This window comes from Sus scrofa, chromosome 1, assembly GCF_000003025.6.
Source record: "Sus scrofa isolate TJ Tabasco breed Duroc chromosome 1, Sscrofa11.1, whole genome shotgun sequence".
NCBI lineage: Eukaryota > Metazoa > Chordata > Mammalia > Artiodactyla > Suidae > Sus > Sus scrofa.
The window spans coordinates 270,361,657-270,389,454 of record NC_010443.5 but is presented as its reverse complement, the minus strand read 5'-3'; the positions used below and the strand labels follow the sequence as shown (position 1 = coordinate 270,389,454).

The 27,798-nt window shown below is 52.6% G+C and overlaps 1 protein-coding gene across 1 annotated transcript in view; it reads right to left on the bottom strand.

Moving 5' to 3' along the window:
* Nucleotides 1–25,450, bottom strand: part of HMCN2 (hemicentin 2) — a 158,973-nt gene extending 133,523 nt beyond the window's left edge. The window contains 4 exon segments of the mRNA XM_013993934.2: nucleotides 4,178–4,300; nucleotides 5,082–5,240; nucleotides 6,535–6,605; nucleotides 25,044–25,450. Of these exon segments, the coding sequence (XP_013849388.2) occupies nucleotides 4,178–4,300; nucleotides 5,082–5,240; nucleotides 6,535–6,605; nucleotides 25,044–25,278 (588 nt within the window). The 5' untranslated portion in view covers nucleotides 25,279–25,450.

Sequence of the window (27,798 nt, the reverse complement as noted above, 5' to 3'; positions counted from 1 at the left end):
AGTGATGGCGAGAGAGCAGTGCCTGGGCCAGCTGGGCATCTCGGGGCAATGACCTTGGCTCTTCCTTCCTGAGAGTCTTTTCCAGGGAGAGCTCTTGCTTTTCAGGGGGCTTGGCAGGAACTGGGGGTGGTGGTGGGAAGGGGTGTATTCTGTGCTCCAACTCGAAGAGCAGGGAAGGAGAAATGATGCCCTGGAGAGGGCTGAGATGGGACAGAAGGCCAACGACCCTTCCGGCGGGACCTGCCCTGTAATCACATCGCCACCCAGGGAACCCCGATGACCAGCCTGGTGCAGTGGTCTCCCTCCCAGCTCCCCAGGCAGTGGCCCTCGGAACCCAGCTGCAACGCGAGGAGACAGAGGCCCAGAGAGGTTCAGGGCTGGGCTCCAGGTCACCCCGTGGGCAGGTAGCAGAGCTGGAATCTGAAGCCAGCACCTGACCTTAACCCCTCACCACCCTGCCTCCTCTGGGAAGGGTCCAGGATGAGGTCATCTCTAGGGCCTGGGCTTCCTGGTCTGTTCGTCGGCACCACCAGGTCAGACCTCTGCTCCCTTCTCCCACTGCTGCCTTGGGAGCCAGCTCACCTTCCCCCGTCACCTTTCTCCTGGTTAATGCCCAGATTCTGGGCAATCTGTCATGTGTGCACCTGCTGGACTGGGAAAGCATCTAAGCCCCCGGAACAGGACTTCCCAGGACTGAGAGGACTGCAGGATGATGGGTTTTCCCATCAACTCTTTTTTTTGTTTGTTTTTGTCTTTTGTCTTTTAGGGCCACACTGTGGCAATGTGGAGGTTCCCAAGCTAGGGGTCTAATCAGAGCTAGAGCTGCCGGCCTACACCGCAGCCACAGCAACTCGGGATCCGAGCCGCATCTGTGTCCTATACCACAGCTCACGGCAACGCCGGATCCTTAACCCACTAAGCAAGGCCAGGGATCGAACCTGCACCCTCATGGATACTAGTCGGGTTCGTTAACCACTGAGGCACGATGGGAACTCCCCAGCAATTCTGACCATTCTAATGGAGCTGGTGATGGGATGCTGAGCTGGGGCTAAGCTGGGGGAAAGCCTGGGTGGAGAAGGGGCTGGGGCAAGTGAGTGCTTGGACCTAGCTAAGTCTTAATTAAAAACGCACACCTCAGGGAGTTCCTGTGGTGGCTCAGAGGTTAACGAATCCAACTAGGAACCTTGAGGTTGCGGGTTCAATCCTTGGCCTTGCTCAGTGGGTTGAGGATCCGGCGTTGCCGTGGGCTGTGGTGTAGGCCGCAGACACAGCTTGGATCTGGCATTGCTGTGGCTCTAGCGTAAGCCGGTGGCTACAGCTCCGATTAGACCCCTAACCTGGGAACCTCCATATGCCACGGGTACGGCCCTAGAAAAAGACAAAAAGACAAAAATAAATAAATAAACGCACACCTCGGGAGTTCCCATTGTGGCTCAGAGGATTAAGACCCCGACGAGTATCCTTGAGGACTTGGATTCAATCCCTGGCCTGGCTCAGTGGGTTAAGGATCCGGCATTGCCATGAGCCATGGTGCAGGTCACAGACACAGCTTGGATCCGGTGCTGCTGTGGCTGTGGTATAGGCTGGCAGCTGTAGCTCTGATTCGACCCCTAGCCTGGGAACTTCCATAGGCAATGGGTGTGATCTTAAAAAGCAAAAGCAAAAAAAAAAAAAAAAATGCACACATCTGGGACAGGTCCGAGGGGCCATGTTGCCTGCCTCCCCATCTGCTGAAAGTTGGCAAAAGCTGCGTATTACCCTGCCACGGGCAGGGGATCCTCTTTCAGTTATTCGAGAAACTCCAAGTTGGAAAAAGCTAAAAGCCCGGAAGCCCTGAGACCTAAGCTTGATGGATGCTGGGTGGATGGATCATTCCCTTGATGGATCTCCCGCCTAGCACCTAAAGGTGCACCAGCGCATGGCAGGTGCTCAATGAACAAAAGGAAGCGAGACCACAGAATATGCCACTCCTGCCATGCAGGACGTGCTTTGAAAAGGTAAACGGACCAACTACACATGCACGGTTTGGGGACTTTGAGCGGCTTCTCCCGGCTGGAGCCCCCCGGGCTCGGGCAAAGTCACCGTTTCCTCTCCTGGGGGGATGACTACCCTGACCGCCCCTTTCTCTGGTCTGCCAAACATCTGGAACATCTGGAAGGGGCCAGGTACAAGGCATTAGGCTAATGAACAAGAGAGCTCTGTCCGGGGAGGAGAAGGATCCAGCCAAGACTGGGCATCCGAGGTCCCCCACATCAGATGTGTGCCGCCCTGCCAGGCTCCCTCAGCAGAAGGCTGGCACCATGGCTGGGAGCTGAGGATTCACCCCAGGCCTCAAGGGAGAGCAATCTGTCGCCGTCAGGACTCACCCAGCTGCCTGACATCTGACGTGCCCCTGGCAAGAACCCAGTTCTGCAGCAACTGCCCAGAGAGGACACCCCTAAAAACAAGCACCAAGCCACCACTCCACTCTGAAATGCCTCCCACCCTCGCTTGGGCGGCTTGGTGCCAGAGCAGGCCGACGTGCCAGAAAAATAAATCCTAATGTGTCGCAGAGACACATAAACGCCATCTGTCAACAGGGAGCGCAGGCGCTAACCTAAACACGGCCCTGGAGATACAACACACGCAAACCTCTTCCGGAAGCACAGCAGGGCTGGCTAGAGGCCGGGTGGCCTCAGAGATGCCGCTGCTCTCGCCTTCCTCTTCCTCAGGCACAAGGGAACCCCATGTCATCTACTCACCTGCAACTTACCAAGCAGCTGCTGGCGGCTGCTGCCAAGTGCCGGGGGTATGGCAGCGAAGAGGACCCGAAGGGCCTGCCCTCAGGGAGCGCAGAGCCTAATGGCATTAAATAATCACACCGTGGTGAAATCGGGGTGGAATGAGAGCTACAGCCGCCGGCCTACGCCACAGCCAGAGCAACGCAGGATCCGAGCTACGTCTGTGACCTACACCCCAGCTCACGGTAATGCTGGATCCTTAATTCACTGAGCAAGGCAAGGGGTCGATCCCGCATCCTCATGGGTACTAGTTGGGTTCATTTCCACTGAGCCACAATGGGAACTCCCAGGAGACTTAATCTTGATGGGAAATGGAGAAAGAGCTCACTGGGGAGGTGCATTGCAGCTAAGACTAGGACGATGAGGAGTCGGGGAGGGGGAAGGAGCTGGAAAAACAAACTGCAAGAACAAAGGTCCTGGGGTAGAGAAGACATGGGGCATAAGAGATAGAGCAGAGGGGCCTGCAGGGAGGTGGAAGCAGGCAAGGGGGAGAACACGGGCCATGGGTTCAGAGAGGTGGTGCCCCAAAAGGGTCTGGACCTTCTCCAGGGGACAGCAGGGAGGGACCTGTTGGTTGGATTTGTTTTAGGGGATCCAATGGAATGCAGAGGCTCAAGAAAGCCTCATACAGGTCCAGGAGAGGCAATTGTGAATCTCACTTCCTACGCTCTGTGACTTTATGCCGGCTGCTTGAAATCAGCCAAAGTAGGAGTATTTACACCATGGAAATGGGCATTCCTGTTCTTTCCAGGGAGATGGTTGTCAAACATTTAGCAACACGCCACTGAAAGGATCCCTCTGGTTCTGGGAAGGACTGGACATGTGGGGCAGAGGGAAAGCAGGGAGCGACCTGAGCAACGGAGGGAGCCCCGAGGGGAAAAAGAGCAAGCAGCTGGTCCAAGACCAAGAGGACACAGACCCCTGGCCAGCCCCGGGCCAACGGTGGTCCTGCATGTCAGGCCTCGGGGCCGAGTAAGCCCTCCCTGCCAAGTCCCCAAACAGGACTTTCTGTCTCAGCAACACAACCCAAATCTGATGCCCCCCACCCCACGCTCCTCCACTCACCCTTGGGTTCCCTGACTCTGGGGAGAAGCTACCCCCAGACCACCACTCTGCAAAACTTTGCTAGATCCGTCTTCCAACCTGGACCGCCAAGGGACTCAGCCTAAAACCCAGGTACTCCTTCAAGCCCCAGTCATTTTACCTGCAAAACTGAGAAACCCACAGCACCTGCCTTTGGGGTGAGTGGGAGGGTTCAGCCAGATGATGCCCGAAAGTCCTGAACATCAGGCTTTGGGCACCTGCCATGGAGCGAGCACGCAGCACTGCTCATATGCGACGGCAACCAGCCCACAGGCAGAGCCCCCTGGAGACGCAGGATGTCAGGGCAGGCTCACCTCGGTCACCTGCTGCTTGTCCAGGTGGAACACCTGCCCAGAGCTGGTGGCAGCGATCTCCTCATAGGCCAGGTAGCCAGGATGCGTGCGGTCACCACAGTCTCCCGTCAGCACAAACACCACCTAGAAGAGAGATAGGCCGGCTGGCTTGTGGCTTTCCCCCACTTTCTACAGGTGCACAGGGCAGGGCCCAAACCAGGGAGGAGGGACCTGGAGAAAGCCCTTTCCTCTCTCTGGGCTCCGGTGATGCACCCGTAAAATGGGAATATTAAGGGTCCCCACCCTGTGGGGGTCAGGACGGATGTGGGTCAGGTGTCCCTCACAGGGCCAGGAATACAGTAGGTGCTCAATAAATGGGAGCTGTTATTAAATCTCCGAGGCAGGGACTGGAAATCGACTCCGCCGCAGAGCTAGAAGAAATTTGGAGGAGCGTCCCAGCCCTGAGGTCTTCCCCGAGGAGGTCCCGCGGGCTGGCCCTCCGCCCGTCCCCCCTCTCCTGCACCCCTCGTGCTGTGAAAGCCAGAAGCCAAAGCCCCAGCACATCCTCCAGACCCTTAGACGATGGAAGAAGGGTGCCAGGGAGCAGAGGCAAGGCCAGGAGGAAGAAGGATGGCGCCCACTCTGACAGGGTGTGAAGGGAGTGGGGTTGGAAGGTCCTTATCAAGGATGGGCCCCGCCAGGGAGCCGCGAGGCCCGGCTGGCGGCCGGCGGCCGGAGCATGAGAACACACTTGGACTTCACAGCCCAGCTCGCTTGCTTGATCGCTCCGAGGGCCGGCCAGCGCGCTGGGGGAGGCTGGACCCGGGCTGGGGCGAGAGGAGGGTCGGGCTCGGCTCTCCGGGTGGGGGCTCGGGGCTGCCCGCGGAGCCCCCAGCTTCCCCAGGACCCCCTCGTGGTCGCTCACCTGCGACTGTTTAAGCTGCAGGAGCCGCAGCAGCTCCTCCTTCTTGTGGTAGTCCTTGGCGCGGGCGTCCGAGAAGACGTAGATGAAGGAGCCGGGGTTGGCGACCTCCACGGCCGCCTTGATGGCCCCCACGCTCATCTCCGGGCAGTCCCCGCCGCCCTGTAGGACCGGGCGTGTCGGCGGCTGCGGCCCACCCAGGGGCGCCCCCCAGACCAATGGGAGGTGGGCATCCCCTGGAGTGGCCTCTGTCCCACCTGTCCAGGGGTCAGACTGGGGCCCCGGCCACTCCCTTTCCTGAGACACCTGCGGCATTCAAAAAGCTCACTCACTCACTCATCCATTCACTCACGCATTCATTCACTCACTCACTCACTCACTCATTCATCCATTCACTCACTCACTCATCCATTCACTCACACATTCATTCACTCACTCACTCACTCATTCATCCATTCACTCAGGCATTCGGTCACTCATTCATTCATTCACTCACTCACTCATTACCTCAATCAAGTGACACGGACCCTCCCTCAGAATCTGGATGGGAGTCAGACTTTACAGTAATGCTCGCAACACAATTATTTAATTACTATTTCGCAATGAATGCTACGAGTGGGAGAGGAGGGATGGGAACGCGGGGACATCTAACAGATATCCCGCAGAAGGCGCGTGCTAGGCAAGGCGTGGAGGATGGAGGCGTAGTGGGGTCGCCGGAAGATGGGGGGTGGGGGGCAGAGGAAAACACTCAAAGCCACCTCGGCAAATCCTCTCTGTAAACAGCCCTGAAACGGATCCTAAACAAACACCCCAGCCCTCCCCGCCATGCCCCGCAGACAGGAGCTCCCTGCCTCCCCAGGTCTGCGCGCCCAGCCCCAGAAGCAGGATGTGCACGTGGTCACGTCAGGCCACGCTGCTCTCCCGGGGTCACTCATTCATTCTCTGTCCTGGGCCCTGTTTTGGGCTCTGTGACACCTGGCAGTGACTTAAACCCCATCATGGCATCATGGGGTCCCTGCCTTCAGGGAAGCTGGGGGCGGTGGGAAGACTGATGCTGAACTAGGGTGTTCAGTGTGGCCAAAAAGCCCAGGTGGCCATGGGACATCTGACCCAACCTTGGGCCACGTTTTGTGCGTGGGGGGGGTCTCAACTGACCCCTCTGGCATCTTCCCTCACCTCCTTCCACCCCCGCATCTGTGTGTCAAGTAAAAACACCTACTATGTGCTGGGTGCAGGGACTCCCACAGGTACTTGGGCCACTGAATAAAGGAAGAAGCCCAAAAAAGGACAGGCTCTCCAGGCCCCCCAGGCTGGGAGCAGGCCCCAGGCAGAGCTGGGAGGCAGGTCATAGAAGGAGGCGCCACCTTGGCCCTGGGCAGCGGAGGCAGAACCTCAGCCTCTGGGGGGACTGGGAAGAAGGGCCCAGGGCACCAGCAGCCAGGGCCGAGCAGCCCACCTGCACGTAGAGTTCTCTCAGCTCCCTCTGAAACACCGCTGGGTCCGCCGTGAGGGTCACCGGGCCAATATCTGCGGGGAAGAGAGAGAAGCCCAGGTAGGCTTGGACCCCCAGGCGCGCGGCCTCCATGGGCTGAGGCAGCGCATGCATGATGCGCCACCACCAGAAGGGACAGGAGCTGGGCCCAGGACTTCAGAGACCCCCACAAAGAGGAAGGTGTGGGGGAGCGGCTTCCGGGGCTGCCAGCCGTCAGATCTAGGAGGGAGGTCAGGCCACTTGGCCCCCTGCCTGCTCCAAACAGGACCCAGAGCTCTGCGGGAGCACAGAGATGGAGCTGGGGGTAAACCCCCAGTTAGTCCCCGGAACCACAGCTCTCGATTGTTCCTGACTACGACTCCTGTCCCGCCACCCCCCCCCCCCAGGAACCTCTCCTCCATCCACCTACCTCCACTGTCACTGGGAAGGGAATTCTGGAACGTCCAAGAAACAGAGAACCGAGCAAATGAAATGTGGGACCACGCAGCAGCCTGTCCAACATCAGTCTGACCCACAAACATAAAATCTCCCAGAAACTGCATCCCTATATTAACTCGCTTGACAAAGAGCAGGGTTAAATTACAAAGTCGACTCCACCAAATGCCGGTGAGGACAGAGCGCAACTGAAACTTTCATCCACTGTGGTCGGGAAGGCAAAAATGGTTCAATCGCTTGGGAAAGACAAACAGAAGTTTCTCAAAAGGCAAAACCTGCACCTACCACACAAGCCAGTCTTTCCGCTCCTAGGTATTTACCCAAGGGAGCTGAAAACACACGTCCACACCAAGACTTGTGCGCGAATGTTCCTAGCCGTGGTATTCACAACAGACCAGAACTGGAGACAAGCCAGACGTCTGTCAGCTGGTGAATGAATAAACCAACTGGGGCACATGCGAATAGTCAAATACTACTCAGCAAGGAAACAGAACAAGCTGCCAAGACGGGCAACCCCATGGATAAATCCCGCCATCAAAGTCCTGCCCAAAAGAGGTCAGACCCAGACGAGTACCTCTGATATGGTTCCATTTACAGAAGCCTCTGGAACTGGCAGAATTAATCAAAGGTGAAAAAAAAAAAAATCGGAACAGAGGTCACCTGGGGGACAGAAAGATCAAAGGAACTGTCCGGGGAGACAGAAAGGTACTATATGGGGATGAGAATGTGAGTTCCGCAGGTGGATCCGTTTGTCAAAAGGGTAAATTGAAGACTTGTGCATTTCAGTGCATGTAAATGTCACCTCCCCCCCAAAAAGAACCATGAAAAACGATCATCGTTGAGTGGGGGAGCAGAGGGTGGGAGGCGGTAGAGACGAACTAAGAACAGCAGACGTTTTTAGATACCTGCTGATGCTGGGTGATGGGAATATGGGAGTTCATTATACTCTTCTGCTTGCTTTGCCTACAGTTGAAGTTTCCCCTCATCAAAAGTCTCTTTTTTTAAGATGACAGAGCAGTCATTGAAAGCCACAGCTAACATAAGACAAGGCTATCTGAAAACAGGGCCAGAATTCCAACTCACCACATGGACACGGGCACGGATGGTGTTTCGCAAGATTGCGTGGACATCAGATTTCTTAGGGAAATATTTCATGGGATCAAACTCTAGGAATACACTATTTTTAGTTCAAGAATTCTAAATTCCAGTCACCCTAAAAAAATCCCCATAGTTGGCAACCAGACAATAGACCTTAGTCCTTCTTAGAAAAGGAAGCACGTGGAACCACGCAGCATTTAGCCACAATTATCAAGGAAGGATCTGGACACCAGCTTTTCTGCTCTACACGGAGGACTCACCCCCCCCACCCCCCCTGAGGCCCCTGCCTCTCTGTTCTGTATTTACTCATCACATCCAAGGCCCCTTCTGAGCCTGCTCTGGCCTTTACCCAGCCTTCCCCACCGCCTCCCTCCTCTGAACTCTGCAGCGACTAATTCAGCCAAGCCCTTGGCCCTTGACCTCCAGCAGATCTGATTGGAACCCTGGCTCCACCCTTCACCAGCCGTGGGGCTTCTCGGAACACCGTCCCAAGCCTCCCTTACGCCATCTGTAAAATGAGGCTTGTCCCGCCACCTTTTCTCCTAGTCGAGAACCATCATGGAGGGACTCCAGCCAAGCCAGGGAGGGAAACACCTCATTTGGCTGTGAGCAAAGCCTCAGCAAACGGGAGCTGGTCCTGCTGATCTCAACACACAACTGCTGGTGCTCCAGCAGGTGGCCTCACGCGAGGCAGACAGACAGACAGTCTTGCTCCAGTGAGGTCCTCAAATTCTAGTTTGACTCAGGAGAGCAATAATTTTACTCAACATTAGCTGGGGTTTTTTTTTTGGGGGGGGTGGCTGTACCCACAGCATATGGAAGTTCCAGGACGAGGGGTCGAATCTGAGCCGCTCCTGCAACCTATGCCACAGCTGCAGCCATGCCAGACCCTTAACCCACTGCACTGGGTCTCAACATCAGTTATTTCTTTATTACATTGTGTGTGTGTATATATATACATTTAAGAATATATATACAGACACCTATACACATTTAAGAATATATGACATTAATGATATATATATATACATTTAGGAATATATGACATTAATGATACTGACACTTTCTAAGCACTTACTACGTACCAGCCTGTGTGCTGAGACGCATCCTGTGAATTAGCTCACTGAATCCTCCCTGGCGCCTGGTGAGTCCAGCTCTTACCCAACTATTACAGAGGAGAAATGGAAGTCCAGAGAGGTTAAGTAACTTGCCCAAAGACACACAGCCACTAAGCAGCAGGGCTGGAATATGAACATAGGCCTGTACGACTCCAGAAGCCGGGCTCTTGACAACGGCTCCCTGTGAACTACACAAAGAAATTCCTGATATGCAGAAAAAGAAGAGGGTTCCCCCAATCAGAGATAGACATTTATATATGGACACATAATTTTCAAAACCTTCATGCCTATTTGTAAACACCTGTCTTCTATAAATGCATTCTATTTTAAGCAGAACTTCTCTTTAAGTATCATAACATGGTATTTTTAACGTGATTCTTTTCACTGAACATATTGTAAGCATATTTCCAGGGGGTCAAATGTTCAGTTCAAAAATCATTCTTAATGGCTACAAAGTATTTCCTCCGTAGACACGTCCAATAATGGACTTGCCCATAGTGTTTTGTTTCCAATTCTTACAATGAGTGATGCTATGAAGAACATCTTTCTATCCATGACATTTAAGCTCTAGTTCCATTGTTTCCTTAGGATACGATCCCAAAAGCAGAGTCGCTGGGTCAAAGGCATGGGCGTTTGTAAAAACTTTGGATGCAAATCCAATAACCTCATAACTGCCCTCATCCCCAGACATTCTTAGAGCCTCTGACCCGTCTACCTGTCAATGCCAGAGGAGCGGCCCTGGTGCCCTGTGTCCCTCACATCACCCCCGCTCAAGAATCAACACCTGCCCACCGAGAAGAGCCTCTGCAGTGCCCAGGTCTGAACCTGGGTGGCCCTGCCCTCCCCCGTCACAACCTATCAGAGGTGGCAGCCTCCCGATGGTTCCCAAGGCTGGACCAGTGCTAGGCTGACCACCTGCTCTCTCATTCACCTGCGAGAAATACTAAGTTGGGAAAGTGATTTATCACAAACAAAATGTGCTCCAGTTGGAGGGAGCGCCCTGTGCTCTGTGGTCCATCTGCTTCCTACTCAGTGGGGGGAGGGGGGAGGATGCTCTTTTTTTCATGGAAAGACAATCACAGTCCAAGGAAGCTGGTTCTCTTCATGGTTCTACTTGGCAAGTTAAAATGTGGAGCATCTTTGTCAGCTCCCTACGGGCTTTTGTTCCTCTCCCCCCCCCCCCTTTATCAGGGCCGCACCCACAGTATATGGAGGTTCCCACGCTAGGGGCTGAATCAGAGCTAGAGCTGCCGGCCTACACCCCAGCTCACGGCAACGCCGGATCCTTAACCCACCGAGCAAGGCCAGGGATCAAACCTGCATCCTCATGGACACTAGTCGGGTTCATTACCACTGAGCCCATAACAGGAACTCCTGGTTTGTTTAAAAAAACAAACAAACAAAACTTTACCTTGCTGAGAAACCCCAAAGTGGGCAGCCCTGGGGTGGGAGGTGGGAGGATGCCAGACTCAGCGTCTAAGCTGTGACCTCCCGTGGCCGAAGCTGTTCTGGGAGATTCTGCCCTCTGAGAGGAAGGCAGATTTGCTATGGAAACAGCCTAATCCCACCTCCTACACACACCCCTCAGCAAGGCTCCCCAACAGGAACCACCACCCCCAGCCTCCCAGGGGTCCCTAGCACTCGGCCAGTGCACGCCGAGGACTAGGGACTGTGTGGCAAACACAGGAGGATGCAGGAAATTCCAGGAGCCCTGGAGGAGCCCCCGGGCTGCAGATCCCTGGCAAGGACCTGAAGGCATCTCTGTGAGTTTCCTATGACTGCTGTAACAACTTACGACAAATGCAGGGTCCTAAAACAACACACATTCATTTCTGGGGGTCAGAAGTCCTGACATCAAGGTGCTGGCAGGGCTGCGTTCCTCCGAGAGGCTCTGCGGGAGGATCCATTTCCACGGCTTTTCCAGCTTTGAGAAGCTCCCTGCATTCCTTGGATCCTGGTTCTTTGCTCCATCTTCAAAGCCAGCAACTGAGCATCATTAAATAACCCCCTCTCCCTCTGCTCCTGTCATCACGTCTCCTCTGAGTCTGAGCCTCCTGCTTCCTTGTGAGGACTTTTGTGACTCTAATGGGCCCACCTGGACAACCCAGGGTCGTCTCCCCACCTCAAGATCCCCAACGTAATAACTTCAGCAAAGTCCCTTCTGCAGGTCAAGCAAGAGGTCCTGTGGACATCACTCGGCGGAGGGGGCATTATTCCACCTGCCACAGCCTCCACCATCCTACCTCTGTCAAGAATGGGTGTGGGGGAGTGCCCTGGTGGGACAGCAGGTCAAGGACCCAGCATTGTCACTGCTGTGGCCCAGGTTCATCCCCTGGCCTGGGAACTTCCGCAGGCCGCAGGAACGGCCAAATAAATAAATAAACAAAAGAACGGATTTAGAAAAAAGTGATTTGACTCCAAACCGACATGCCAAACATAACAGTGTTGAGAATGAAGACATCTGAAGACCCCATCTTTAAAAAGATGGAGAGGAGTTCCCATCTCGGCTCAGGGGATTAAGAACCCAACAGAGTGTCCCTGAAGAGGTGGGTTTGATCCCTGGCTGCACTCAGTGGGTTAAGGATCTAGCGTGGCTGTTGTGGCTGTGGTGCAGGCCGGCAGCGGCAGCTCAATTCAACCCCTAGCCTGGGAACTTCCATATGCCGCGGGTGTGGCCCTAAAAAGGAAAAGTAAATAAATGAATAAAAAGATGGGGAAACTGAGGCCAGAGAGGGGAAGAGAGTCCTTCAAGGCCAGGTGGCAATGGAGTTGACTGGCTACATCACACAGACAGTGGCCCCTTCTCTCCTTTGTCATCCTAGGCCTCGAGCCAACCTCAGCGCCTGACCCATGGTAAGTGCTTAATAAATTCTATTCCAATGAGTAAATGAATGTTTACTCACCATAAAAACTGAAAATACTGTTTGAGCAGCTCCAAGTCAGGACCCAAGTTTCGCTGACATCCTGGGCCCAGCCAGCACAAGGCCGGGTGTAAATCAAGACTCAGCACATGTTTGTGGGGCGCCAACCCCGCCTGATCCCCAGGCCCTCCCACCACGGCGGGCTGCTGCCCATCGCTCAGAGAAACGGGCTCCAAAAAGGGGCAGGAAACCAAATGTGGTTATTTGGGGCCTGCGGGGGCTTGGGCAGATTAAAGGAGGGCTGGCCGGACGGACAAAAGGGCTCGTGACTCCTCTTGAGACAGAGGGCGGGGCCCTTCAAAAGCTCCCCCCGAGTTCTGAACGAAGACACCCCTCAGGAGCCTGAGCACTTACTTACAGACACACGCAGACCCACAGATGCACAAAAACGAGTCTGATTTCTCCCTTTCACTGCAGAGGACCCCAAACCAGCTCTGGGAGCTACCGACCCATCCCATCATTCCAGGGTGGGACCAGATTCCAAGAAATGTCCGGATGGGGCTGGGAGCACGAGGGTCATCTCTCTGCCTGTCCTCCTTGCTGCCCCCCCTGCCCGGACGCCCACCCATCCATCCACAGCGTCAGGCAGTGACACAGAGATGGATGCCTTCTTGTCGTTAATCAATGCTGGTCCACGGCTTCATTTGTCATTCCCGGGACCTGTGGCACCATCATCACTCACCATCCCGAAGCTTCCTTTCATCAGGGTGGCCACTTCAAGACCTGCCTTCCAGCAGGAGAGAGTGAGGTACCAGGGCAGGACACCTGGCGCGTCCCCATGTGAATTCGCCCACCGAGAGGGGTTGCTGGAGCCCCTCTCCGTCTCCCTCCCTCACCCCTTCCAGGCAGGGCTGGCTCTGGGCAAAAAGTCCTGACCCCCTTACATCTTAAGATGCTGCCCTTCCTAGCACGATGTTGATATTGATGACAATGCTGCTGCTGCTGCTGCTGCTGCTGCTGTTGATAGGATGCTGTTGCTGAGGCTGAGGCTGATGATGATATGATGCTGATGATGTGGATGCTGATATGCTGCTGCTGTTGATGATGCTGCTGCTGCTGCTGACATGATGCTGCTGGTGGTGCTGCTGCTGTTGCTGCTGTTGATGTGATACTGCTGCTGCTCGTGATGCTGCTGATATCGATGATGCTGATGGTGGTGGCAGAAGTGGAAGCGGGTGATGGCCCTAACAGCAGCTGCTGTGCACTGAGCACTTGTTATTTTACAGAGTTTAGCGCAGGCGTATGAACAGCTCACTGTTAGAACTGAGGATGCCAGGTCATACAGCTAGGAAATGGTACTTAATATCTGTACTAGTTTCCTGGGGACACTGTAATAAAATACCACAACACTTGGTGGCTTTACACAACAGAAATGTATTTTCTCTCAGTCCTGGAGGCTGGAAGTTCAAAATTAAGATGTCAGCAAGCCATGCTCTCGCTAAAGGCTCTCGGGGAGAAGTTGCCACATATGCTTTCTAGATTTTTGTTTCCAGTGATTCTAGCAAAATCGCTGCTACTCCTTAGCTTGTAAACGCATCTTCCCTCCAATTCTGCCTCCACTGTCACAAGGCCTTCTCCCTGTGTCTCCTCCCTTCTTTATAAGGACACCAGCCGTGTCGGATTAAGGGCTCACTTTTCTTCAGTACGACTTCGTTTTAACTAAGTACATCTTCAATTCCTATTTCCTAATAAGGCCACATTCTGAGGTTCTAGGGAGGGCAGGAATTTTGTGAGGACACTGTTTAATCTACAATAATGTCCAAATCCACTTATTTGGCTCCAAAGCCTGTTCTCTTCCCCCCTGGCTATCCTGCCTCCCAAAATGATGGTGATGGTACGACGACAGCTTCCGTGTCTTAAATTCATTAAGATTCTGGTCTACGCCCTTGACACGCGTTCACTCGGAAAGACCTTACAACAACCTCTGAAGTGTCTTATTTATTCGTCCCCTTTTAGAGATGAGAATTCCATTCCTAGGGAGGTAAAGCAAACTGCCCAAGGTCTTACAAGGAAGCAGCAGAGGTGGGATTCAAACCTGGGTCCGTCGGCCCCCAGATCCAAACTCTCAACTGTGCAGGAAGCTACAGACACTTGGAATTGGTCCCCTGGGCCCTCATTCCTGTTCCTGGAGGGAGAAGGAGGACCATGACCGAAGGGGTGGGGCCCTTGCCAAACAGCTGGGGAAACGTGGCGTGCAGTCCCTCCCAGCAGGGTCCACCGGCTGCAGTGATGACTAAACCCGTGACCTTGACGTCGCTTGTGCTGCCCTCGAGCATATGAGCCCCAGAAGCCTGGCCGCCAACCATCTCTCCATAGGCAAGTTTTTCCACTCAACGAGAGGAGGCTGCGGAGCCTCTGGGACACGAGAGGGTCACACACGGGAAGGACCACCCAGCCCTTCACGCAGGTGATGCGCCAGCCCCTCACCCAGTGGTCATAGCCAGGCGCTAGAGCTCCAGTCTCAGAAAGACCTCGTGGCCAGGGCTCCTCCCTGAGCCTGCCTCTCCTACCTCCTTCTTGAAAGCAGGGCTTGAATCCCGGAGTCAACTCTGGATGTGCACACACCCCCTCCTCCAGCGCAGGGACCCCAGGCAGGGTCCCACACTCTGTCACCATCATGGACAAAGTGTGTCCCCTCTCTGTGATTCAGTCACTCCATTTCTAAAAGGCAGGGGCTGGAGTTCCCATCATGGCGCAGTGGTTAACGAATCCGACTAGGAACCATGAGGTTGCGGGTTCGATCCCTGGCCTGCTCAGTGGGTTGAGGATCCAGCATTGCCGAGAGCTGTGGTGTAGGTCGCAGACATGGCTTGGATCCTGCGTTGCTGTGGCTGTGGTATAGGCTGGTAGCCACAGCTCCGATTCGACCCCTAGCCTGGGAACCTCCATATGCTGCGGGAGCGGCCCAAGAAATGGCAAAAAGACAAAAAATAATAATAATAATAATAATAATAATAATAATAAAAAGCAGGGGCAGGAGTTCCTATCATGGCTCAATGGGTTAAGAACCCGACTAGTATCATGAAGATGCGGGTTGGATCCCTGGCCTCGCTCAGTGGGTTAGAGGATCCTGCATCACCTGGAGCTGTGGTGTAGGTGGCACATGGACTCAGATCCCGTGTTGCTGTGGCTGTGATGCAGGCGGCAGCTACAGCTCTGATCCAACCCCTAGCCTGGGAACCTTCATACACAGCAGGTGTGGCCCTAAAAAAGCAAAAAATAAAAATAAATAAATAAAAGGCATGGGGGGGAGAAAAGGAAGTCGAGCCTGCTAGAACGACACCAGTTGCTGAGCCCAGGGCTGGCTGAATCAATTCCCCTGAAGATGCCCCGAAGGACAGACAAGGATGGGATGAGGGGCCATCCGTGACAGGGACATGCTAACCCAGGTGGCAGCCCTCAGGCCTCCAGGGAGAGACGCACCAGGGCCAGGCCAAAGGGCGGGATCTTCCTCTCAGAGCAAAGACTGCCTGTTGTCTATTTCATGATGAGGGGCTGGTTCATAGCAACGTCACTCCAGGGTGACAGTACACACACACACACACACACACACACACACACACACACACACACACACACACACACACACGCATGCAGCCAGAGGCCCAGCCGCCTCACCTTAGAGGAAATTCTGTAAACTAAACAGGTTTGCTCTGCCTGCCCGCATCCTGGCTGCCAACCCACTAAAACCGTCTCTTCTCTGGGGAAAGCTGACAGCAAGACCCAGAAGAGATGCTCGAACCCCTCTCCATCAGACGCTGGCTCATTAAAACGGGCCACCGTTTCTCATCTGTCAAATTAGAAAAATAAAAAAGGGGGGGTGGGGAGTGATGTCCCCACAGGCCAGCAAGGATGTGGGGAACGGAAAGCTGCCGCATGCTCTCCATCGGAAGGCAAGATGGTAGAGCCTTTGGGGGGGACAATGTGCTGATTGATACCGATTAAGAGAAAAAGTGGTCACGTGATTTAACAATGCAATCGCCTTTCTGCAAATCTCCCCTAGAGGTATGTTTTTGCAAATGTGTGTGTTTACTGTAAAGAAACTGAAAGCAACTCATTCTCCACAATGTGACAATGGCTGGAAAAAGCAAGTTAAGATACATTAGGATCCCTCCTGTAACACCTTCTGTCGTCATTAAAGCAATGGGGTGGGAGTACTCGCTGTGGCTCGCAGGTTAGGAACCAACAGAGCAAGGTGGAGGGTTCAATCCCTGACCTCACTCAGTAAGTTAAGGATCTGGTGTTGCTGCAAGAAGTGGCATAGGTCTTCAATGAGGCTTGGATCCTGCATTGCTGTGGCTGTGGTGTAAGCCACTGCAGGTCTCATTTAACCCCTAGCCTGGGAACTTCACATGCCACAGGAGTAGCCCTAAAAAGAAAAAAGAAAAAAAAACCAGTGTGGATTGATATTTCCTAACATGAAAAGATATTCATGATATATTATGTGGGAGACAAAAATAAGCTACAAAACAGCATGCAGAGTATCATGGCATTTTTGTTTTGTTTTGTTTTTTGTCTTTTTAGGGCTGCACCTGGGCATATGGAGGTTCCCAGGCCAGGGGTCAAACTGGAGCTATAGCTGCCAGCCCACGCCAGAGCCACAGCAACACCAGATCTGAGCCGCCTCTGCGACCTACACCACAAGCTCACCGCAATGCCGGATCCTTAACCCACTGAGTGAGACCAGGGATCGAACCCACAACCTCATGGTTCCTAGTCGGATTTGTTTCCACTGCGCCACGACGGGAACTCCCTAATGCCATTTTTATATAATTAAAAAAAACTAAGTGTAGACATGTGTACAAGTGAGTTATACACACACAGTCTGGAAGCACACAAAATCATTAAAAGTGCTTGTTATCTCTTGAAAGTAGCGTTATTAGAACATTTTACAAGCGTGGATTAAATTTGTAATTTTCTGAGGAAACTTAATAACTTATTAACTGCAAGAGCTAAGCCCTGATGCCAAAACTCGAAAAGAACAAAGAACACAAAGAAAGAATATCACTTCCTGATGATACATATTGAGATAAATGCAAAACTGCGAAACAAAACACTGGCAAATAGAATCCAGCTGTATATGAAAGAATAATCCACCAGGACCAAGCAGAGCTTATGCAAGGAATGTGGAAATAGTTTAAAATGAAGGAATCATGGAGTTCCCACTGTGGCCCAGTGGGTTAAGAATCTGACTGCATGGAGTTCCCGTCGTGGCGCACTGGTTAACGAATCCGACTAGGAACCATGAGGTTGCGGGTTCGGTCCCTGCCCTTGCTCAGTGGGTTAACGATCCGGCGCTGCCGTGAGCTGTGGTGTAGGTCGCAGACGCGGCTCGGATCCCGCGTTGCTGTGGCTCTGGCGTAGGCCAGTGGCTACAGCTCCGATTCAACCCCTAGCCTGGGAACCTCCATATGCCGCGGGAGCGGCCCAAGAAATAGCAACAACAACAACAACAAAAAGACAAAAGACAAAAGAATCTGACTGCAGTGGGCTTGGCTCAGATTCCACATTGCTATGGCTGTGGTGTAGGCCAGCAGCTACAGCTCTGATTGGACCCCTAGTCTGGGAACCTCCGTATGCCGTGGGTGCGGCCCTAGAAAAGACAAAAAAAAAAAAAAAGAATCTGACTGCAGTGGCTTGGGTTGCTGTGGAGGCAGACATCTGATGCCCAGCCAGGCACAGTGGGGTGAAGGATCCAGCGTTAGTGCAGCTCTGGCAGAGGTCGAAGCTGCAGCTCAGATTCAATCCCTGGTCCAGGAATTTCCATATGCCGTGGGGAAGGCGATTAAATGATTTAATTAATTACAAAGAAATGAAGGAATCACATCAAAAGATCAACAGGAGAAAAAGCTTACAAATAGCTCAACAGCACCAGAAAGTCAGTGGCTAAAATCAGCCCCCATTCTCATGTGGGTTTTTTGCTTTGGGGGTGCTTCCTGACCTTAGTGAGTTAATAATGAAAGCATCTTCCTTCACCTGATGAAGAAAACCTCAAACCAAAAACCAGCATCATACAATGACACGAGTAGAAGCAAGAAAAGACCAACTTTGGCCACCGCCAGTACTTGACACTGATCTAAAAATCCTCGCCTAACGCGTGTCAAACAAGTGAAATACCTGATTGGAAAAGAGGAAACAATATTTCAGTTTGGACTGTCTGTGGCCATCAACCTAGAAAACTCAAGACATTACCCCCCAAAAATGAGAACTAGTTTTTTAAAAAGGCTTCAGTAAGAAAATTGGAAACGAAATAAATATATGAAAATAAATTGCCTTCCAACATACTAGCAATACTCATTTGCAAAAAATGTAATGGAACAAAAATTTCTGGTCAAAATAGTCATACAAAAACCAAAATATTTAGAAATGATCTTAAAAAGAAATGGGTGGAACCTAGGAGGAAAAAAAAAACTTACAAATTTTTACTAAAGGAAGTAAATATGCAAAAATAGGCCAATCTCTCTTAGATGGAAGCAACTGAATTTTTTTAAATGACAATTCTTCCCCAAATTAAGATTTAACATGATTCTGAACAAAATCACAGTAGGAATATCTTTTTTTGGAAAGTGACTAAGTTTTTCTACTTTTCAAGTGAAAGAATACATGTCCAAGAACATTTTGAAATGGTTGAAGATGAATAAAAAGAACATGAAGAAGGTGCAGGGCTGAGTAACTCTGGAAGCAAGTTGAGTCTAAGAGACTGAAAACAAACGAACTGCACCCTAGTTAATAAAGTTGTTTTCCAGGGGTGCAATTTAGCGATGCTAAAACCTTCGATGAAGTCAATCAGACAATGAGACACCAACATCAAATGCCATCGCTGACACGTGGAATCTGAAAAAAGGACGCAATGAACTTCTTTGCAGAACAGATACTGACTCACAGACTTTGAAAAACTTATGGTTTCCAAAGGAGAGAGGTTGTGGGGGTGGGGAGAGGCGCTGGAGGTCTGGATGGACATGCTGTAAAGTTGGGTTGTGATGATTGTTGCACACCTATAAATGTAATAAATTCATTGAGTAATTTTTAAAAATGAAATAAATACATAAATAAAACCACTAGAGATGTGTACTGAAACTGAATAAATTAAGTACATGGACCGTGGGTAGTGGATGAAGAGAGACACATGAGTCACTGTCCGAGTGGGAGGCTGCAGGTAAGCAAGAGTAGGAGATTAGGTGTTCCCATCGTGGTGCAGTGGAAATGAATCCAATTAGGAGCCATAAGATTGTGGGTTCGATCCCTGGCCTCGCTCCGTGGGTTAAGGATCCTGCGTTGCTGTGAACTGTGGTGTAGGTCTCAGCGTGACTCAGATCTGGCGTTGCTGTGGCTGTGGCGTAGGCTGGCAGCTGTAGCCCCAGTTAGACCCCTAGCCTGGGAACCTCCATATGCCATGGGGGTGGCCCCAAAAAGCAAAAAAAAAAAAAGAGTAGGAGGTTAGAAGCATCACCTGGTAATGACTTGGAGATGAGGACAACAGAAGGCACTCATGTGCAGCTTAATATAGATACAGATGGTTACATACAGAAATATTTATAGATACAGCTATGTAAGCAGGTTACATATACAACATGTATCTCCCTGCTCTGTCAGCTAAGGGTCTAGAAGCACTGACATCCCAGTAGCAGCAAGCACACCTAGCACTCAGATGCTGGTGTCTAATACCATTTTTTAGTCAAAGGAACCAGGGCTCCTTGGAGAAGTTGCTAATTCTAGGACTGGGGCGGGAAATATATGAGTCCAGAACATCTTGAACTGCCAGAAAGTAAGAAAGGGCTTTAAAAAAAAAAAAAAAAATCCACAACAATGGGGGTATGTCAAAGGCCCAGAGAAGCCAAACGGAAGAGCTTCAAAGCTGGGAAAACTGGAGCAAGAAAATAAATAATGTAGGACCGGATTGCCACCCAAAGTATAAAACAAGTATCTATGAGTCCAAACCGATACATTTAATTGATTAAATACATAAGTGGGGGAGGAGCGTCAACTCTCTCATGCAGAAAAATTCCAAATAATTTATGTAAATCCTCCACCTTTGGGAGGTGGGTCGCCAGTCCCTGCTCCTTTTTTTTTCCCTTGCTTGCTTTTTTAGGGCCGCACCTGCAGCATATGGAGAGTCCCAGGCTAGGGGTCAAATCGGAGCTGCTGCTGCCAGCCACAGCCACAGCCACAGCCACACTGGATCCGAGCCACATCTGCAACCTACACCACACGTCACAGCAACGCCAGATCCCCGACTCACTGAGCAAGGCTAGGGATGGAGCCTGCATCCTCATGGATACCAGTTGGATTCATTTCTGCTTCACTGCAACGGGAACTCCACAAGTCCCTCCTTCTTAAGGGTGGGTTGTGTGTCGTGACTTTCTTCCAAAGAGGACAGTGTGGAAAGGGAGAAAGGAAAGAGGAACCTTACAGTGAAGACACCTGACCCCCTCGGCCAGGCGCTCAAGGTCAACAACCGGAGTGATAAGTCATATTGACAGTATGTACCCCTGATACGATGTGACGAGCCTGGCGTTGTTCCACTGTGGTTCTCCTCCCATTACCCAGTCTAACTGCAGGAGACATCAGACAAATAACGCCTGCGGGACAAGACATCGGGGCAATACGTGTCCAAACGCTCAAGGTCATCACAGACAAAGTCTGAGAGAGAGACCATCACAACCAAAAGGAGCCCAAGGGGACCCAATAATTAAATGCCATGGGGGGTCCTGGATGGGATCCCGGAAGGGAGATCAAGGACAACGGAGGAAATCTGCCATCATTACTGCAAGATGGTCATCAGGGGAGACTGGGTGTTAGTATATGGGAACTACTGTGCTATCTTTGCAATAATTCCGTAGATTTAAAACTGTTCGAAAATTAAAAGTTTATTTTACGTTCCATCCCTGGCCTGGGAACTTCCACATACTGGGGGCGTGGCCAAAAAATAATAATAGTAAGAGGAAGCATTTGCCCTACTATAAGCCAAATATAATGTGCTCCTGGCATAAGAATTTTCATACAATGAGGCAGAATGGAAAGTCCAGAGAAATTCTTTTTTTTTTTGTTTTTTTTGTCTTTTTGCCTTTTCTAGGGCCGCTCCCACGGCATATGAGGTTCCCAGGCTAGGGGTCGAATCAGAGCTGTAGCCACCGGGCTACGCAAGAGCCACAGCAACACAGGATCTGACCTGCGTCTGCAGCCTACACCGTAGCTCACGGCAATGCCGGATCCTTAACCCACTGAGCAAGGTCAGGGATCGAACCCGCAACCCCATGGTTCCTAGTCAGATTCGTTAACCACTGAGCCATGACGGGAACTCCCAGATAAATTCTTAATAGATGTAAATTGTGGATAAAGGCAGGATCCAAATGAAAGTGGAAAAAAAGGATTATTTGATTAAAATGTACCTGAACAATTAATTATCCTGTTCTCGAAGAATCACATCAAATTATTTTTAATATTAGGGGCCAAATTTTGTAATTCCAGATTAAAAAATAAAACAGAAAGAGAAAAAAAAAGAAAACAAATGAAAAAACCTACAACATGTACCTGATTCTATGATAGAAGTCTGCCTAAAAATAAAAGCAAAGAAATTGCAAAGGAAAAAAGCCAAGAGATTTAGCTACATAAACATTTAAAACTTCAGAACATAAAGAATCACAAACAAGCTGAAAAAGCAAACAGGAAAAATACTAGTCACACAACAAAGAACAACTATCACCAGTATAAAAGTCCTCACTCCAATTGATAAAAAACAAACAAACAAAAAAACACTAAAAACCGCATTGGAAAAATGAGTAAAGGAACCAACAACTTACAAAAGAAGAAAATCACACACACACACAAAATCTAGTGAACACACACAAAATCTTACTGAACCTCACTAGCAATTAAAAAAAGAAGGCATCACTTTCCATTTTTGAATTAGGGAAAAAATGTTATTATCCTAGAACCCCTACAGTTGGTGGCAGCTGCTCTGGAATGTCCCCTCAAATGCTTCTGGTGCACGTTTAAACTCCTGAACATTTTGGGAAAACAACTGGAAGAGTTGCCCACCCACTCCCTGCATTAAAAATGACCTGGGAACTCCACTTTCAAAACCTCAATCCAACAACAACAAAAACACAACCAAAGATGAAGACCAAGATTTATGAACCAGAGGGCTTTTTGCAACATTGTAATAGAGAAAAACTGAAAACAACCTAAATTTCAGCCAAAATAAAACCATTAGCAAAATTCTAAATTTACAGTTTGGGAACATGCTAATTTTTTTTTCCCCATGTAAAAAGATTTAAAAATATTTCCAAAGCACAGGTTCTGGTTTATCTCCAAGCATGTGCAGCCAGAACCACTGAAACTTGCCCTGCAAAGAGTGGTTTTGGGGGTTTAAAGTTGGCGGGTTTCCTCTAAGAGCTTTTCCAACTGGCAGCCCTGGGGTGTATGGGGGGAGCCCTGAACTGTCAGCTAAAAGCCCCGGCTCTCAGCTCCCCTTCCACCAAAGGGAATTCCATTGGCTGATTCAAAAGACACAGCTAGACCTAAAGCACAGCTCCAATCCCTTGCTCAGAAGCCCTCAGGGGCTGCTCGAAGCCCATAGAAGGAAATTTCAGGGCTCCAAGTTCTCAGTCCCGTGGTCACAGCCAGGACCGAACTTGCCTGGCCCCCCCTTTCCCATTTCACCCCTCCTGTGCCCCAAGCTCCACACACACCTGTCCCCACATGTCAGCCCCCATCCAGGGAGCTCCATGAGCCTGGGGAGTCCTCCCCTGCCGACCCCACCCCAGTGCCGTGTCTCAGGCACCTAGCATCACCCAGACACAGGCTCAAAACCTGATTCATTTCCCTTCATGTTTTTCAAGCCCAGCTCCAATGCCACCTCCTCAGAGAGGTTTTGGTTGGTCCCCTCCCTCACTGACCCAAGGTCAGGAGCTAAGAGAAGGGACGCGTTCTCTCCTCCACCTGGCTGGTCCCCAGCAGGCTGCCCACTCGTTGGTATGAACCCTGCCCCCTTCACACCGGGAGCCTCAAAAGACTGTGCACACAGCACAGGTTCAATAGATGCTGAGGTCACCCTCCCCTGGACCTGGGGTGTCCGTGCGAAGCATGGTTCGGGGAACAGGGGCGGGGGAGGAGGATGGGATTTTTTTCTTTGGTTTTCTAGAAGACGGAGTGCATGTTGGAGCATCATATGTGCCCTCAGGGCCCAGGGAGGAGAGAGAGGTTGAAGAAAGGAAGGTGGGTCCCAGGACACTATGTCTGATTCCCACAGGCTGCTCTCCTACCCTGCAACTGCAGCCAAGCGTGTGAGAGACAAATATGGGTTATGAATCAGAAATTACATCAGCCTGGCAGGTGGCCTTGCCTAAGTCCCAAGCATGTCCCGAACCTCAGTTTCTCCAGTTGTAAGAGAAGGGGTGGCTTAGATGATCTCTAAGCTCCAGCAATGTCATATCTTTGCAAACCCAAGAATGACCCAGAAAAAGGAGTGAGAAACTGGGGTGCATCGAGGGTGAACTGTCTGAGCCGAACCCCCCAGGACCCCCCCTCACAATTCCCCACATCTTCACAATTCCCCCAACCTTGCTGTCCCCCACCCCCAGGTGGCAACTGTCCTTTGTCCTCAGTCTTTTTTTAGACCCCTGGCTTCTGGGCCCAGAACCCCTGGAGACAGAGGGACTCCACACTCAGCCTCAGGGCTGTGTAGGATTATACCACACTCACTGCTGCCCATTTTTCAAATATCTGTAATGATGCTGTGATTAATAAAGGAAAATTCTTCTAAAGGGGCTTACTAACGATCTCATTGTGTATTTTCGCAGCACAAGAACACTTGGCAGTACAGTTCTGCAAGAGACCTGCCATTTTCATTTAATTTTTCTGCCTTTATAAAGCTATCCCTCTGGATAGGCAGGTGGATAGGTGGAAAGGTGTGGGGGGAAAAAAACCAGGAAAATTAATCATAGGATGTAGACAATAGGCAGACAGGTTTTCCAATAGTTTTTTCCCCGATTTTACTGTTAAGTCTTAAGTGTTTTGTGAAAGGTACTGGAGAAAAAAAATCCGGCCACTCAGAAAGTTGAGAGTCTGAGCAAGCTTTACAGCTGTAAACTGCAAACTCACCACCGTGGGGTCTCCCGGGGGTCTTTTCAAGGGCATATCCCAAACACTGAGCTAAGAGTTAGGCTGCCTGCGTGGGTGAAGAGGTTGGGGGGTGAGGAGAAACTGGCAGCGCGCTTAGGGTGGTGGCGCGGGTTGGGGTGGGAGGTGACCTGGCTGCTGTTTTTCTCGCGGCAACAGGTGAGGGGCAAGGTGCAGAACGAGTTCGCTGGCCGGAGGTCGGGCGGGGGGACGGAGGGGCGGGGGGCGTCTTCTGCCCCTCGCCCCGCTCCAAGCCCATCCTGAGAGTGAATGCTAAGAATTAACCGAACGCAAACCCGCAAACCCGACAGCGGCTCCTGCGTGCCAGGCCCTGGACACGAAGGGCCCGTTTCAACATCTCAACAAGTTTGGGAGGCAGTTCTCGCCCCGTTTTCATGAAAGCGGAAGGTGAGGCTCCAAAAGCTAAGGTCACTTGGTGAAGTCGCACAGCCAGGAGATGGCAGCAGGGCATATGAGCGCCGTGCCCCCCTCCTCTCCGTTCCTGGCCTGACGATGCCAGCCAGGAAGCGCGGGAGAAGGGGCGAGCAGGTTCGAGGTTGAAGGACGCGTGCGGCTGCAGGACCAGCCCTAGGTGCCCGGGGCCGGGCAGTGAACGCGCGGAGTAGGCGCCTCCACCCGGCCGCGGTTCAGCCAGCCGGCGTCCAGGTGCGCCCCGGGCGCAAGGCGGGCAGGTGAGCACACCACGCCAGGCAGGTGAGCACACCGAGCCAAGGCGCCAGGTCCCGCGCACGGCGGGTGTGGGGGGCGCGGGGGGCGCTACCTGGGTCGTGGAAGGGCACCAGCGCGTAGTTGGCGATGGTCCGGCTGCCGCGACTCAAGCTGCGCTCGAGAATGCGCGAGGCGCCGTCCATCACCTGCATCAGGTCGTCCCACATGGAGCCGGTGACGTCGAAGACGATGGCCAGAGTAGCGTCCCCCGTGGTAGGGGGCAGCGCCGTCCCGGTCGCGCCGGCCACCGCCGAGACCGCCATCAGCAGCGGCAGGAGCGGCGTCATGGTGAGCGCGGCCGAGGGGCTGCGCCCGCCGCGGTGGGTGCGCGCGGGACCCTGCGAGCGCGACCGCCCTGGTGCACCCAGCCACCCCTCGACCGCTGCGCCTCGCTCCGTCGGGCCGCGGCCGCCGGTGCGCACGCGGGAAGTGGGCTAGCAGCGGGGTCCCCCTGCTGGGAGCACGAGGCGGGTCCTAGAGCCCACCCCGTTCAGGGTCACGAGCCCGCCTCCTCCGCTCCCCCCCACCCCCGCTGTGACTCAAACTTTCCCGGCCCCCGCTGCTCGCTAGTCCAGACCCGAGGTTAGGAGAGGACGCGGGGCGGACGGCAGAAGGGAGCTGGGGCCAAGGCCAAAGCCGCGAGGGATGGGACACACGGGAGGCACTGGACACCTGCGCCTCCCGCCGACCGCGCGCCCCCGCTGCGGAGGCGGAGAGGGAAGGGAAGCCGCAGGGCCCCTGTGATGGAGGGCTGTCCGCAGGCTCTGGCTTGTGTGGCTCCCCCAGCCCCCTACAAACTGCCCGAGACAGACAGACAGACAGAGACACACACACACACACAGCAACTCCCTTTCTTTCCACAGGGATCTGTGCTTCCCAGTTATTGCCTGTTATTACTGATACTATAATCAGGGACCGGAAGTTGAGCAGCTACTAAGTGCTAAGTGTTTTCATGTATTCATGGTTTCCTTGAGTGCTGGCTGCAACCATGGAGGAAGGCGCCAAAGCTAAACCCATTTTACAGAGTAGCAAACCGAAGCTCCGTTGTTTGCTTGAAGCCACTCAGTTCTCAGGTAGTAGAGACTTGATTAGAAGCCAGGTCTAGAAAGACCCCAAAGCCCCTGGGCTCTGCTGCCTCCCCTAAGTGTTATTAGACACCGTGCTAGGTCATCTGATGACTCAGAGGATGGCGGCTGCCCTCTCCAGATCCACCGGATCCCATGGAAGGTTCTGATACACACCAAGATGCTAGTGGGATGGGTCTGTACAGCCATCCCATCCCAGACAGCGCTCTCTCTCAGCTTCTGGAGTCTGTCTCCGGCTGCTCATCCCAGGCTGTGCTCCTGGCTTATTTATATACCTCTCTCCCTCATGGTCTATGAGCCTCTTGAGGGCAGGGCTGCGTCTCTATTCCCCTCCCCCACATCAGCCCCTAGTTCCCAGTCCCTGGCACATGGTGGGGACTAACTCAGTACCACCTGAATAAAGAAGAGGCAGCTTTTGTGGACCTGCCTGGTTTTGAGAGCCATGGGAGAGAGCCCAGCTTGGTCCCCTGATGCTCCAGTCCCTCTTCTGAGAAGATTATGCTGTGGGGACAGGGACAGGCAGCCCCGTGGGCATGGCTGAAGGCTCTGGGTCTGTCAGTGGGGAGGCAGCATGCAATTCTCCACTCCTGTCCTTCCAAAGCCCTCAGCCAGGAGGAAGCCCCCCACCCCACCCCCTAACTTCTCCTGCCCCCTCCATCTCAGCTCAGGCCCCACAGTCCCTTGTCTGATCCCTTGTCCTAACACTGGCCACACTGTGTCACCAATGTCATCTCTGCCCTGACCGTGAGCTCTGTGGCAGCAGAGGCCCCATACGTGCATGTGGTGGGAGCCCAATGAAGATCTGCCACCTACATGGGTCTGTGGGTATCAGAGAGGCTCCAGCCATGGGGAAGGGGGGAGGTGGCATGCATCCTCAGGGACTCCATTCTAGACCAGGGCAGGGACCGTTCATAAGAAGGGCCTGGTCTCCAGGAAGCTTCCTGTCTCACGGGACAGGGTGGGAGCCAAGTGCCCAGACCCTGGTGACAGCAGAACTCCCGGCCAAGCTCATGGGAGGTCGAGTCACCTGCACTTCTGAACACTGGCTCTTTAAATCTCCCTGGGCTCCGGCTGCGGCTGGCCCCAGAGTCTGGGCAGGGCTGAGCCAGCTGTTGGAGAAAGAAGAGAGGCCCCAGCTGTGGGAAGGCAAAGGCGAACAGGAGCCAGGAACCGGGCAGGGCTCACAGGCAGTGACATTTCAGGGACCGCGCAGGGGACCTTTAAGGACAAGCATGTCCTTCAGTCATTCACTCCACAAACTCTGGCAGAGCCTAAGCTGGGTGTCCGGCACTCTGCTAGGCACTGTTGGGGGAGGGGGGACATACAGATGTGTAAGACACGCTTCCTACCCTGGGGAGAAGAGACATGTAAACAAATAATTCTAAGTCAATGAGATAAGTGCTAACGGAGGAATTACCAAGAGCTCTGGGAGCTCAGAGGAAGGCGTGGCTGAGCCTGAGGGGTCAGAGGAGGCCACAGAGTGAGCCTGAGAAGGCTTTAAGAACAAGAGGGGAAGGGCATCCCAAGAGCAGGAACAGCATGTGCAAAGGCAGGAAGACACGAGACACCCACGGCGAACCCTTCCAGCTGGAGTGTGACGGCAGAGGAGAGGACCTCAGAGGGCCTTACGTGTCTTACAGAGGGTGCAGGGTTTCTGCAAAGCTCCTGGGGAGCCATCAAATGTCCAGCAGGAAGCTACCTGCTCCAATTAGCGTTTCGGAA